Raw genomic sequence first — 12,208 nt, forward strand, 5'->3', positions numbered from 1 at the left:
GTACTGATGATCGATTCCCCCTCCCCCGTACTGATCATCGATTTCCCCTCCCCCCGTACTGATCACCGATTTCCCCCCCCCCCCGTACTGATAACCGATTCCCCCCCCCCCGTACTGATCACCGATTTTCCCCCCCCCCCCGTACTGATCACCGATTTTCCCCCCCCCGTACCCTCCCCTTGGCCCCCCCCGTACTGATCACCGATTTCCCCCCCCCCCACTGATCACCGATTCCCTCCCCTCCGCCCCCCCCCGTACTGATCATCGATTCCCCTCCCCCCGTCCTGATCACCGAGGGGCCTCCAGTCTCTTCTCCTCCTCGGCTGCGGGAGGGGCCTCCAGTCTCTTCTCCTCCTCGGCTGCGGGAGGGGCCTCCAGTCTCTTCTCCTCCTCGGCTGTGGGAGGGGCCTCCAGTCTCTTCTCCTCCTCGGCTGCGGGAGGGGCCTCCAGTCTCTTCTCCTCCTCGGCTGCGGGAGGGGCCTCCAGTCTCTTCTCCTCCTCGGCTGCGGGAGGGGCCTCCAGTCTCTTCTCCTCCTCGGCTGTGGGAGGGGCCTCCAGTCTCTTCTCCTCCTCGGCTGCGGGAGGGGCCTCCAGTCTCTTCTCCTCCTCGGCTGTGGGAGGGGCCTCCAGTCTCTTCTCCTCCTCGGCTGCGGGAGGGGCCTCCAGTCTCTTCTCCTCCTTGGCTGCGGGAGGGGCCTCCAGTCGCTTCTCCTCCTCGGCTGTGGGAGGGGCCTCCAGTCGCTTCTCCTCCTCGGCTGTGGGAGGGGCCTCCAGTCTCTTCTCCTCCTCGGCTGTGGGAGGGGCCTCCAGTCTCTTTTCTTTGGCTGTGGGAGGGGTCTCCAGTCTCTTCTCCTCCTCGGCTGTGGGAGGGGCCTCCAGTCTCTTCTGTTTCTCGGCTGTGGGAGGGGCCTCCAGTCTCTTCTCGGCTGTGGGAGGGGCCTCCAGTCTCTTCTCGGCTGTGGGAGGGGCCTCCAGTCTCTTCTCCTCGGCTGTGGGAGGGGCCTCCAGTCGCTTCTCCTCCTCGGCTGCGGGAGGGGCCTCCAGTCTCTTCTCCTCGGCTGCGGGAGGGGCCTCCAGTCTCTTCTCCTCCTCGGCTGCGGGAGGGGCCTCCAGTCTCTTCTCCTCCTCGGCTGTGGGAGGGGCCTCCAGTCTCTTCTCCTCCTCGGCTGTGGGAGGGGCCTCCAGTCTCTTCTCCTCCTCGGCTGTGGGAGGGGCCTCCAGTCTCTTCTCCTCCTCGGCTGTGGGAGGGGCCTCCAGTCTCTTCTCCTCCTCGGCTGCGGGAAGTTGCAGGAGAACAGGTGACATCCGAGGGACTGGAAATTGAATCGGGGACTTTTTCTGCCCTCAGGTGGGGGGGGGGGGGGGGGGTGGCATCCGAGGGACTGGGAATTGAATCGGGGACTTTTTCTATGATGGCCCTCAGGTGGAGGCTTCGGGGACATCAATGTCCCAGGAATGGGGGTTCCTCCTTTTCTATCGGGTTCGGGGTCCTTACAAAAGTCCAGGTTCATTCTGAGGGCCCCCCGGTGGCCCCCATGTTTTCGGAGAGTCACGGAGCAGTCCTCCTTCCACCTCGGCCGGTCTGGTTGGACCTTCTTTGGTCAGGGGGGGGTTCTCCACACAAAACCACAACTTCAGATTTCCAGGAATTGAGGATCTGGATCTTGAAAGGGAAATGGTGAAGGACGGGGGATGTGCAGACAGTCCTCGGTTGTAGGAAGATGACCGGAAGGTCCTTCCTTCGTGGTGCCGGAGGAGGGAAGATCTTCCCTCAACATGTCTTCAGTAGAGAGTGGAGCGAGGACTGGCTTGGAGTCCCTTCGTGTCCAGAACTGTCATTCTTCCTGGAGGTCAGTCTGGCAAAAGATCTGTTAGGAGTTTTGTGTTTTTGTTTGCAGCTCAGAAGGGTCCCTCTGGTCCCTCCATAGGTCCTGTCTAAAGTCCTCAATGGACGGACTAAACGGCCTTTAGAGCCTGGATCCAGCATTCTTCTCTAGTGTGCTGCACTCGGTGGCCTTTCTCCTCATCACAACCTGTACAGGGACTGAGGACTTGTCATCTTTAGCCTTTAAGGAGCCATTCTGCCTGATGGGGACCCCTTGTGTCTGCCGAAGGAAGGACTGCCTTTCCATGGACCCCAGGAGGTGGTTCCTCCTGTGCAGTTCCCAAGAACCCTGGAGAGGAAGGTTTCCATTCTTTGGTCAGAAGGTGTCTTCTCAACTGCCTGGAGGTCTCCTCTTCTAAATCTGGAAGATGGTCCAGGGACTGTGGGAGGGAAGGGCAACGTCCTCCAGGGACTGTGGGACGATAGTGGAAGGTCCTCCAGGGACTGTGGGAGGGAAGGGCAAGGTCCTCCAGGGACTGTGGGAGGGAAGGGCAAGGTCCTCCAGGGACTGTGGGAGGGAAGGGCAAGGTCCTCCAGGGACTGTGGGAGGGAAGGGCAAGGTCCTCCAGGGACTGTGGGACGATAGTGGAAGGTCCTCCAGAGACTGTGGGAGGGAAGGGCAAGGTCCTCCAGGGACTGTGGGAGGGAAGGGCAAGGTCCTCCAGGGACTGTGGGACGATAGTGGAAGGTCCTCCAGGGACTGTGGGAGGGAAGGACAAGGTGGAAGTTCTATACCTGGACTGTTTTGTGTTTGTAGGTCTCTGGATTCTCCCGGGGACACCATGTTCCAGATCCCGCGTGCCTCCCTGTTGCTCCGCCTCTCCTGCACACCCTCTATGACCCCGTGTCGGGGCAGGAAGTCTCGCTATGACCCCCCAGCCAAGTCCAAGGCCTCCCGAATCAAATATCCACCAATGGTGTCCATAGAGGAGCTTCTGAATGTGCAACGGCGCTACCGAGAGTACTCTCTTCTCCTGACCGCACTCAGGTATGTCCTCCTACTGACCGCACTCAGGTATGTCCCCCTACTGACCGCACTCAGGTATGTCCCCCTACTGACCGCACTCAGGTATGTCCCCCTACTGACCGCACTCAGGTATGTCCTCCTACTGACCGCACTCAGGTATGTCCCCCTACTGACCGCACTCAGGTATGTCCCCCTACTGACCGCACTCAGGTATGTCCCCCTACTGACCGCACTCAGGTATGTCCCCTACTGACCGCACTCAGGTATGTCCTCCTACTGACCGCACTCAGGTATGTCCTCCTACTGACCGCACTCAGGTATGTCCCCCTACTGACCGCACTCAGGTATGTCCCCCTACTGACCGCACTCAGGTATGTCCCCCTACTGACCGCACTCAGGTATGTCCCCCTACTGACCGCACTCAGGTATGTCCCCCTACTGACCGCACTCGGGTATGTCCCCCTACTGACCGCACTCGGGTATGTCCCCCTACTGACCGCACTCGGGTATGTCCCCCTACTGACCGCACTCGGGTATGTCCCCCTACTGACCGCACTCGGGTATGTCCCCCTACTGACCGCACTCGGGTATGTCCCCCCTACTGACCGCACTCGGGTATGTCCCCCTACTGACCGCACTCGGGTATGTCCCCCTACTGACCGCACTCGGGTATGTCCCCCTACTGACCGCACTCGGGTATGTCCTCCTACTGACCGCACTCAGGTATGTCCCCCTACTGACCGCACTCAGGTATGTCCTCCTACTGACCGCACTCAGGTATGTCCTCCTACTGACCGCACTCAGGTATGTCCTCCTACTGACCGCACTCAGGTATGTCCCCCTACTGACCGCACTCAGGTATGTGCTCCTACTGACCGCACTCAGGTATGTCCTCCTACTGACCGCACTCAGGTATGTCCTCCTACTGACCGCACTCAGGTATGTCCTCCTACTGACCGCACTCAGGTATGTGCTCCTACTGACCGCACTCAGGTATGTCCCCCTACTGACCGCACTCAGGTATGTCCTCCTACTGAATGCACTCAGGTATGTCCTCCTACTGACCGCACTCAGGTATGTCCTCCTACTGACCGCACTCAGGTATGTCCCCCTACTGACCGCACTCAGGTATGTCCTCCTACTGAATGCACTCAGGTATGTCCTGAAGATTGGGGGCAGGGTTAGTCGGTGTGGGAGTGTTTGGGGAGGGGCCGGAGATGAAGGTTGGGGGTGGGGATAGTAAGGGATGGGAGTTTGGGGAGGGCGGAGATGAAGGTTGGGGTGGGGATAGTAAGGGATGGGAGTTTGGGGGATGGGCGGAGATGAAGGTTGGGGGTTGGGATAGTAAGGGATGGGAGTTTTGGGGGAGGGGCGGAGATGAAGGTTGGGGGCGGGGATAGTAAGGGATGGGAGTTTGGGGGAGGGGCGGAGATGAAGGTTGGGGGTTGGGATAGTAAGGGATGGGAGTTTGGGGAGGGGCGGAGATGAAGGTTGGGGGTGGGGATAGTCAGGGATGGGAGTTTGGGGGAGGGGCGGAGATGAAGGTTGGGGGTTGGGATAGTAAGGGATGGGAGTTTGGGGGAGGGGTGGAGATAAAGGTTAGGGTGGGGATAGTAAGGGATGGGAGTTTGGGGGAGGGGTGGAGATAAAGGTTAGGGGTGGGGATAGTCAGGGGTGGGAGTGTTTAGGGGAGGGGTGGAGATGAAGGTTTGGGGGTGGGGATAGTAAGGGATGGGAGTTTGGGGGAGGGGTGGAGATAAAGGTTAGGGGTGGGGATAGTCAGGGGTGGGAGTGTTTAGGGGAGGGGCGGAGATTAAGGTTAGGGGCGGGGATAGTAAGGGATGGGAGTTTGGGGGAGGGGTGGAGATAAAGTTTAGGGGTGGGGATAGTCAGGGGTGGGAGTGTTTAGGGGAGGGGCGGAGATGAAGGTTGGGGCGGGGATAGTAAGGGATGGAAGTTTGGGGGAGGGGTGGAGATAAAGGTTAGGGGCGGGGATAGTAAGGGATGGGAGTTTGGGGGGAGGGGTGGAGATAAAGGTTAGGGGTGGGGATAGTCTGGGGTGGGAGTGTTTAGGGGAGGGGCGGAGATGAAGGTTGGGGGTTGGGATAGTAAGGGATGGGAGTTTGGGGGAGGGGTGGAGATAAAGGTTAGGGGTGGGGATAGTCAGGGGTGGGAGTGTTTAGGGGAGGGGCGGAGATTAAGGTTAGGGGCGGGGATAGTAAGGGATGGGAGTTTGGGGGAGGGGTGGAGATAAAGGTTAGGGGTGGGGATAGTCAGGGGTGGGAGTGTTTAGGGGAGGGGCGGAGATGAAGGTTGGGGGCGGGGATAGTAAGGGATGGAAGTTTGGGGGAGGGGTGGAGATAAAGGTTAGGGGCGGGGATAGTAAGGGATGGGAGTTTGGGGGAGGGGTGGAGATAAGGTTAGGGGTGGGGATAGTCTGGGGTGGGAGTGTTTAGGGGAGGGGCGGAGATGAAGGTTGGGGGCGGGGATAGTAAGGGATGGGAGTTTGGGGGAGGGGTGGAGATGAAGGTTAGGGGTGGGGATAGTCTGGGGTGGGGAGTGTTTAGGGGAGGGGCGGAGATGAAGGTTGGGGGCGTGTGTGATGGAGGGTAGGCAGGACAGAACACACAGAGCAGATGGCAAACGCACAAAGCTTTATTGAGGCAACAAACCGACAGTCACTCAATGGGGAATGGCAGGGAGGTGATCTCGCCAGTAGGGGGCAGCAAGGAGGGGCTAAAACACTTATAGTCCAGTATTGAGAGCAAAGAGAAAGTCTCTATAGCAGATGGTAATCCAACAGGGGGGGTGGGGGGGTCATCACAGGGACAGTTCAGGGCTGGGGGTCTCAGGCAGGCTGGCTTGTTCGGTCTCCCCTCCTTTGGACTGGGGTCTCAGGCAGCAGGCATACAATCTCCCCCCTGGGCTGGGGGTCTTCAGGCAGGCTGGCAGGCAGTCTACCCCTGGGCTTGGGGGTCTCAGGCAGGCTGGCAGGAAATCTACTCCTAGGCTGGGGGTCTCAGGCAGGCTGGCAGGCAGTCTACCCCTGGGCTGGGGGTCTCAGGCAGGCTGGCAGGCAGTCTACCCCTGGGCTTGGGGGTCTCAGGCAGGCTGGCAGGAAATCTACCCCTAGGCTGGGGGTCTCAGGCAGGTTGGCAGGCAAGGCACCCCTAGGCTGGGGGTCTCAGGTGTCTTGGAAATTCGCTTTAACGAATTTCTCCTTACCGTGAGTACTCGCAGTTGGATGCGCAGAAATCCCCCATAAAGCTGTGCGAATCTCGCTTACCACGACTGCAGCCAAACTACACGATTCCTGCCCATCCAAATACTTTGGTCCTGTTGAATTTGTGGGTGATTGGAGCTCCGCTACCCTAGAATGATCACACGACACTCTAAGGCTGGTGTTGCAATCCACATAAGGGCTGATTTTAGGCTCAGCTCTCTGTTTTATTAAGAATACACACATGCCCCCCACATGAATAAAGTCAATCCCTCCCACCGAACAATGCAATGGGGAGTACCTATACAGAGGATATACATTCCAATTGGAGCATAGCCTTTGCTATTATCTATCACTGGTCCTCCCCCATGAACCTTCTGAGGTCAGCAGACTTCCTCCCCTTCCCCCCTATGAGCCATCTGAGGTCATATTTCCTGTCCTACTAGCTTCTATTGGTATGTACATTCTCTGCACAAGCACTCTCTAAAAATATCAGTCTGTACCTGGATGGGCCCGATACGATCTTTATTAAAACACATCCATCCGAGATACAGTTCAGATTAGTAATGGGTTGTAAGATATGCACAAGCCTACACGTGGAGTTCACACCGCTTGCGCATTGCGTTATGAAGCCCACGTGGTACCATGCTGCTGATATGTGGATACAGGCCCACGGTCTACTGACAGCAGCATTCGCATGGAATGCCGTGGTGGTATACACGCCGGTCTATAAGCGCAGATCTGCCATCTCATCCATTACCAAGCCGAGTACTGTAATACATACATTGTACATGCGCATGGCCCAATTGCAGCCTTCAGAGCTTTAATTAAGCCACACGAGAGACATATGAATAACACGAATACATGACACATTTAAAGTTCGACCAACAATACAAAATTTCCATGACACAGGCAGGTTGGCAGGCAAGGCACCCCTAGGCTGGGGGTCTCAGGCAGGTTGGCAGCAAAGCACCCCTAGGCTGGGGGTCTCAGGCAGGTTGGCAGCAAAGCACCCCTAGGCTGGGGGTCTCAGGCAGGTTGGCAGCAAAGCACCCCTAGGCTGGGGGTCTCAGGCAGGGCTTGGGTGCGGTTCCCCTCTTGGCTGGGGGTTTTGGCAGAGTCTAGCCACGAGGGTCACGCCACAGCTGGGCTCCCTCAATGGCTATGCAGCGGAGAAGATGACCGGAGCTTCTTAAGCTGATGCAGGACGCTCTCCGGTCGTCTTAGCAACCGGGGCGGGCCGGGGGGCAGTGTGCCTTGTCGCCTGGCAATGAGGCATGCCTCCTGGACACGGGCCGCGCTTTTCATGAACGCAACCTTTGTCCAGGGACATCCGCAAGTGCGGGAACTTCCTGTGGATAGTCAGGGGTGAAAATTTGGGGGAGGGGTGGAGATGAAGGTTGGGGGTGGGGATAGTCAGGGATGGGAGTGTTTGGGGAAGGGGTGGAGATGAAGGTTGGGGGCGGGGATAGTCAGGGAAGGGAGTGTTTGGGGGAGGGGTGGAGATGAAGGTTGGGGGTGGGGATAGTCAGGGGTGGGAGTGTTTGGGGGAGGGGTGGAGATGAAGGTTGGGGGCTGGGGTAGTCAGGGTGGGAGTGTTTGGGGAAGGGGTGGAGATGAAGGTTGGGGGCGGGGATAGTCGGGGTGGGAGTGTTTGGGGGAGGGGTGGAGATGAAGGTTGGGGGCTGGGGTAGTCGGGGTGGGAGTGTTTGGGGGAGGGGTGGAGATGAAGGTTGGGGGCTGGGGTAGTCGGGGTGGGAGTGTTTGGGGGAGGGGTAGAGATGAAGGTTGGGGGCGGGGATAGTCGTGGTGGGAGTGTTTGGGGGAGGGGTGGAGATGAAGGTTGGGGGCTGGGGTAGTCGGGGTGGGAGTGTTTGGGGGAGGGGTGGAGATGAAGGTTGGGGGCTGCGGTAGTCGGGGTGGGAGTGTTTGGGGGAGGGGTGGAGATGAAGGTTGGGGGCTGGGGTAGTCGGGGTGGGAGTGTTTGGGGGAGGGGTAGAGATGAAGGTTGGGGGCGGGGATAGTCGTGGTGGGAGTGTTTGGGGGAGGGGTGGAGATGAAGGTTGGGGGCTGGGGTAGTCGGGGTGGGAGTGTTTGGGGGAGGGGTGGAGATGAAGGTTGGGGGCGGGGATAATCAGTGATGTGAGTGTTTGGGGGAGGGGTGGAGATGAAGGTTGGGGGCGGGGATAATCAGTGATGTGAGTGTTTGGGGGAGGGGTGGAGATGAAGGTTGGGGGCTGGGGTAGTCGGGGTGGGAGTGTTTGGGGGAGGGGTGGAGATGAAGGTTGGGGGCGGGGATAATCAGTGATGTGAGTGTTTGGGGGAGGAGTGGAGATGAAGGTTGGGGGCGGGGATGGGAGGGGTCACTGATTTCTGGCCTGTCTGGTTCTCCAGGTTTCAGTTTCGGAGAGAATTGACACAACAACAACATGAACTGGAAGTCGGGTCTTTGGCTGAACAGCGCCATCAGCAGGAAATGGAGGAGCACGGCGCCCTCATGGCCTGGAACCTGGAGGAGAACAAGAAAGCTATTCTCAGGAGGTGAGTGCAGTCAGACCAGATCGCTCTTCAGGAGGTGTGTGGCCAGGAGAGCGGATCGCTCTTCAGGAGGTGTCTCTCCTCGGTCCTTTTCAGTGTCCAGCCTCAAGCCCGACTCTTCTGTATCTCTGATGTGTCTCGGATCCGTCACCTCTCCCCTCCCCCTTCTCTCCCCTCCCCCTTCTCTCCCCTCCCCCTTCCCTCCCCCCATCTTCCCCCCATCTTCCCTTCCCCCCCCCGTATGTCGTTCTCCAGGTTGGAACGTCTGCAGTTGGAAGAAAAGGCTTCACAGCTCCAGAGAGAGGAGATCGCCCGACTCCAGGAGGAGGAGAACCTGCAGAGTGTCCAGAAGAGGAAGGAGGCGGTGGAGCGGCTGCAGGTAACTCCACCCACTTCCTCAGTCATACTGCTCATTCATCCCGCCTCTGTAACCCCACCCACTTCCTCAGTCATACAGCTCATTCATCCCACCTCTAACCCCACCCACTTCCTCAGTCATACGGCTCATTCATCCCGCCTCTGTAACCCCACCCACTTCCTCAGTCATACGGCTCATTCATCCCACCTCTAACCCCACCCACTTCCTCAGTCATACGGCTCATTCATCCCACCTCTAACCCCACCCACTTCCTCAGTCATACTGCTCATTCATCCCGCCTCTGTAACTCCACCCACTTCCTCAGTGATACTGCTCATTCATCCCGCCTCTGTAACCCCACCCACTTCCTCAGTCATACGGCTCATTCATCCCACCTCTAACCCCACCCACTTCCTCAGTCATACGGCTCATTCATCCCACCTCTAACCCCACCCACTTCCTCAGTCATACGGCTCATTCATCCCACCTCTAACCCCACCCACTTCCTCAGTCATACGGCTCATTCATCCCACCTCTAACCCCACCCACTTCCTCAGTCATACTGCTCATTCATCCCGCCTCTGTAACTCCACCCACTTCCTCAGTCATACGGCTCATTCATCCCGCCTCTGTAACTCCACCCACTTCCTCAGTCATACGGCTCATTCATCCCTAGTCCCCTGAACACACCCCCCCACTCTCCAGTGCCCCTCCCCCAATGACCTCCTTTTCTATCACAGGAACTTTCCAGGACCTTCATCACTCGGGAGAACCTGGAGGAGAGGATTGAAGCCGCTCTGAATAATCCCAAATCCTACAACTTCTGTGTGGACCGCGAAGGGAGAATTCGGCGTCAGAGTTCAGCTGGGAAGTCATGATGTCATCATTCCCAATTTAGCGTGATGTCATCATTCCCAATTTAGCGTGATGTCATCATTCCCGATCAGCGTGATGTCATCATTCCCGATCAACGTGATGTAATTTTTCAGTGTTTATTCTAATAAATGATGATCCAAAATTGTTCCCACGTTTCCTTCCCACTAATATGTCTGCAGTGTGTGACCCCCGAGATCTGATTGTACCCCAACAACTGGCTGGAGGTCCGGTCCTGGTTGGGGGCCCTGCTCTGTCCTGGGTGGAGGTCCGGTCCTGGTTGGGGGGCCCTGCTCTGTCCTGGGTGGAGGTTTGGTCCTGGTTGGGGGCCCTGCTCTGTCCTGGGTGGAGGTACCGTCCTGGGTGGAGGTCCCATCCTGGTTGGGGGCCCTGCTCTGTCCTGGTTGGAGCACCTGTCCTGGGTGGGGTGGTGTCCTGTCCTGGGTTCGGGCACCATCCTGAGTGGAGGTCCTGTCCTGGGTTCAGGCACCCTTCTTGGGTGGAGCTCCTATCCTGGGTGGGTTGCCCTGTCCTGGTTGGAGCTCATGTCCGGGGGGGGGGGGGTTGCCCTGTCTGTGTGGAGCTCCTGTCCTGGGTTCGGGCAACATCCTGGGTTCGGGCACCATCCTGGGTGGAGCTCCTGTCCTGGGTTCGGGCACCATCCTGAGTGGAGGTCCTGTCCTGGGTTTGGGCACCATCCTGAGTGGAGCTCCTGTCCTGGGTTCGGGCCCTGTCCTGGGTGGTGTCCTTTCCTGGGTTCGGGCACCATCCTGGGTAGAGCTCCTGTCCTGGGTTCGGGCACCATCCTGGGTGGAGCTTCTGTCCTGGGTTCGGGCACCATCCTGGGTGGAGCTCCTGTCCTGGGTTTGGGCACCATCCTGGGTGGAGCCCCTGTCCTGGGTTCGGGCACCATCCTGAGTGGAGGTCCTGTCCTGGGTTTGGGCACCATCCTGAGTGGAGGTCCTGTCCTGGGTTCGGGCCCTGTCCTGGATGGTGTCCTTTCCTGGGTTCGGGCACCATCCTGGGTGGAGCTCCTGTCCTGGGTTCGGGCACCATCCTGGGTGGAGCTCCTGTCCTGGGTTCGGGCACCATCCTGGGTGGAGCTCCTGTCCTGGGTTCGGGCACCATCCTGGGTGGAGCTCCTGTCCTGGGTTCGGGCACCATCGTGAGTGGAGCTCCTGTCCTGGGTTCGAGCACCATCGTGAGTGGAGCTCCTGTCCTGGGTTTGGGCACCATCCTGAGTGGAGGTCCTGTCCTGGGTTTGGGCACCAACCTGAGTGGAGGCTCTGTCCAGGGTTCGGGCCCTGTCCTCGGTGGTGTCCTTTCCTGGATTCGGGCACCATCCTGGGTGGAGCTCCTGTCCTGGATTCGGGCACCATCCTGGGGGGGGGGTGCCCTGTCCTGTGTGGAGCTCCTGTCCTGGGTTTGGGCACCATCCTGGGTGGAGCTCCTGTCCTGGGTTCCGGCACCATCCTGGGTGGAGCTCCTGTCCTGGGTTCCGGCACCATCCTGGGGGGAGCTCCTTTCCTGGGTGGGGTGGTGCCCTGTCTTGGGTGGAGCTCCTGTCCTGGGTTCCGGCACCATCCATGGGAAGACGTTAATTGCTCAGAATAGGCTCCTCCCTCCTCTCTTCTCCCTCCTACAGACAAGGTCCTCGTCCCGGTGAACTGGTCACCTACATCCCGGACATTCTGGGGCAGTGGTGGGACCTGCTCAGTACATTAGTACATGGAGTTACATAGTTTGGCTGAAAAAAGACAAAAGTCCATCCAGTTCAACCATAGAAAAAGTCATAATCCTCCACCCACAGCTGATCCAGAGGAAGGCAGAAAATCCAGCAAAGCGCGATCCAATCTCCTCCTGCAGGGGAAACATTCCTTCCTGATCCCCCGAGAGGCAATCGGATATTCCCGGGATCAACTTTCCCTATAAATGTTCTATCCAGGAAGGAATCCAGGCCGAAGGCGTGTTCACGAGATAATCTAGAAGAGACCCTGATTGAGGTCTGTGAGCTGAGAGGGACCTGTATGGTGGGAAGACGAGGACCCAGCCTGGAGAGTGCTGATAGAGAACGAGGTGAGCCGTGTACCCCGACAGCAAAGCCAGAAAAGGGTGTGACTTGCCACACAAATGGGGATTTGGTACTAGAAACAGTCCTACAACTTTGGGGAACCGATGACCCCAATGTGCTCCTTATGCAGCTCGACCAAAGAGAGGAACATTGGAGGGGATGAGAGCGCCAACTGAAGATGGCCCAACCCCAGCATGAGATTGAATCCTTACCACTATAGGAGGAGGAGACCTGTCCCCGGCCTTTGTCCACAGAGGAGACCTGTCCCCGGCCTTTGTCCACAGAGGAGACCTGTC

General features: G+C 58.4%; 1 protein-coding gene across 1 annotated transcript; it reads left to right on the plus strand.

Moving 5' to 3' along the window:
* The first annotated feature begins 2,609 nt into the window (after positions 1-2,609).
* LOC149427523 (small ribosomal subunit protein mS26-like) lies at positions 2,610-9,991 on the plus strand. The gene is made up of 4 exons (XM_089667937.1): positions 2,610-2,873; positions 8,467-8,613; positions 8,866-8,989; positions 9,709-9,991. Exons 1-4 carry the CDS (start codon positions 2,668-2,670, stop codon positions 9,844-9,846), a joined length of 615 nt encoding a protein of 204 aa, XP_089524063.1. The 5' UTR covers positions 2,610-2,667; the 3' UTR covers positions 9,847-9,991.
* Positions 9,992-12,208: the final 2,217 nt, after the last annotated feature.

This window comes from Staurois parvus, unplaced genomic scaffold (assembly GCF_062004578.1).
Source record: "Staurois parvus isolate SC_StPar_1 unplaced genomic scaffold, SC_StPar_1.0 ptg003685l, whole genome shotgun sequence".
Classification (NCBI taxonomy): Eukaryota; Metazoa; Chordata; class Amphibia; order Anura; family Ranidae; genus Staurois; species Staurois parvus.

Excerpts from the sequence above, each read along its gene's own strand:
- LOC149427523 (XM_089667937.1), top strand. The coding sequence starts at position 2,668 with ATGTTCCAGATCCCGCGTGCCTCCCTGTTGCTCCGCCTCTCCTGCACA. Across the intron at positions 8,614-8,865 it reads AAGAAAGCTATTCTCAGGAG|GTTGGAACGTCTGCAGTTGG; the intron begins GTGAGTGCAGTC and ends GTCGTTCTCCAG. Across the intron at positions 8,990-9,708 it reads AGGCGGTGGAGCGGCTGCAG|GAACTTTCCAGGACCTTCAT; the intron begins GTAACTCCACCC and ends TTTCTATCACAG.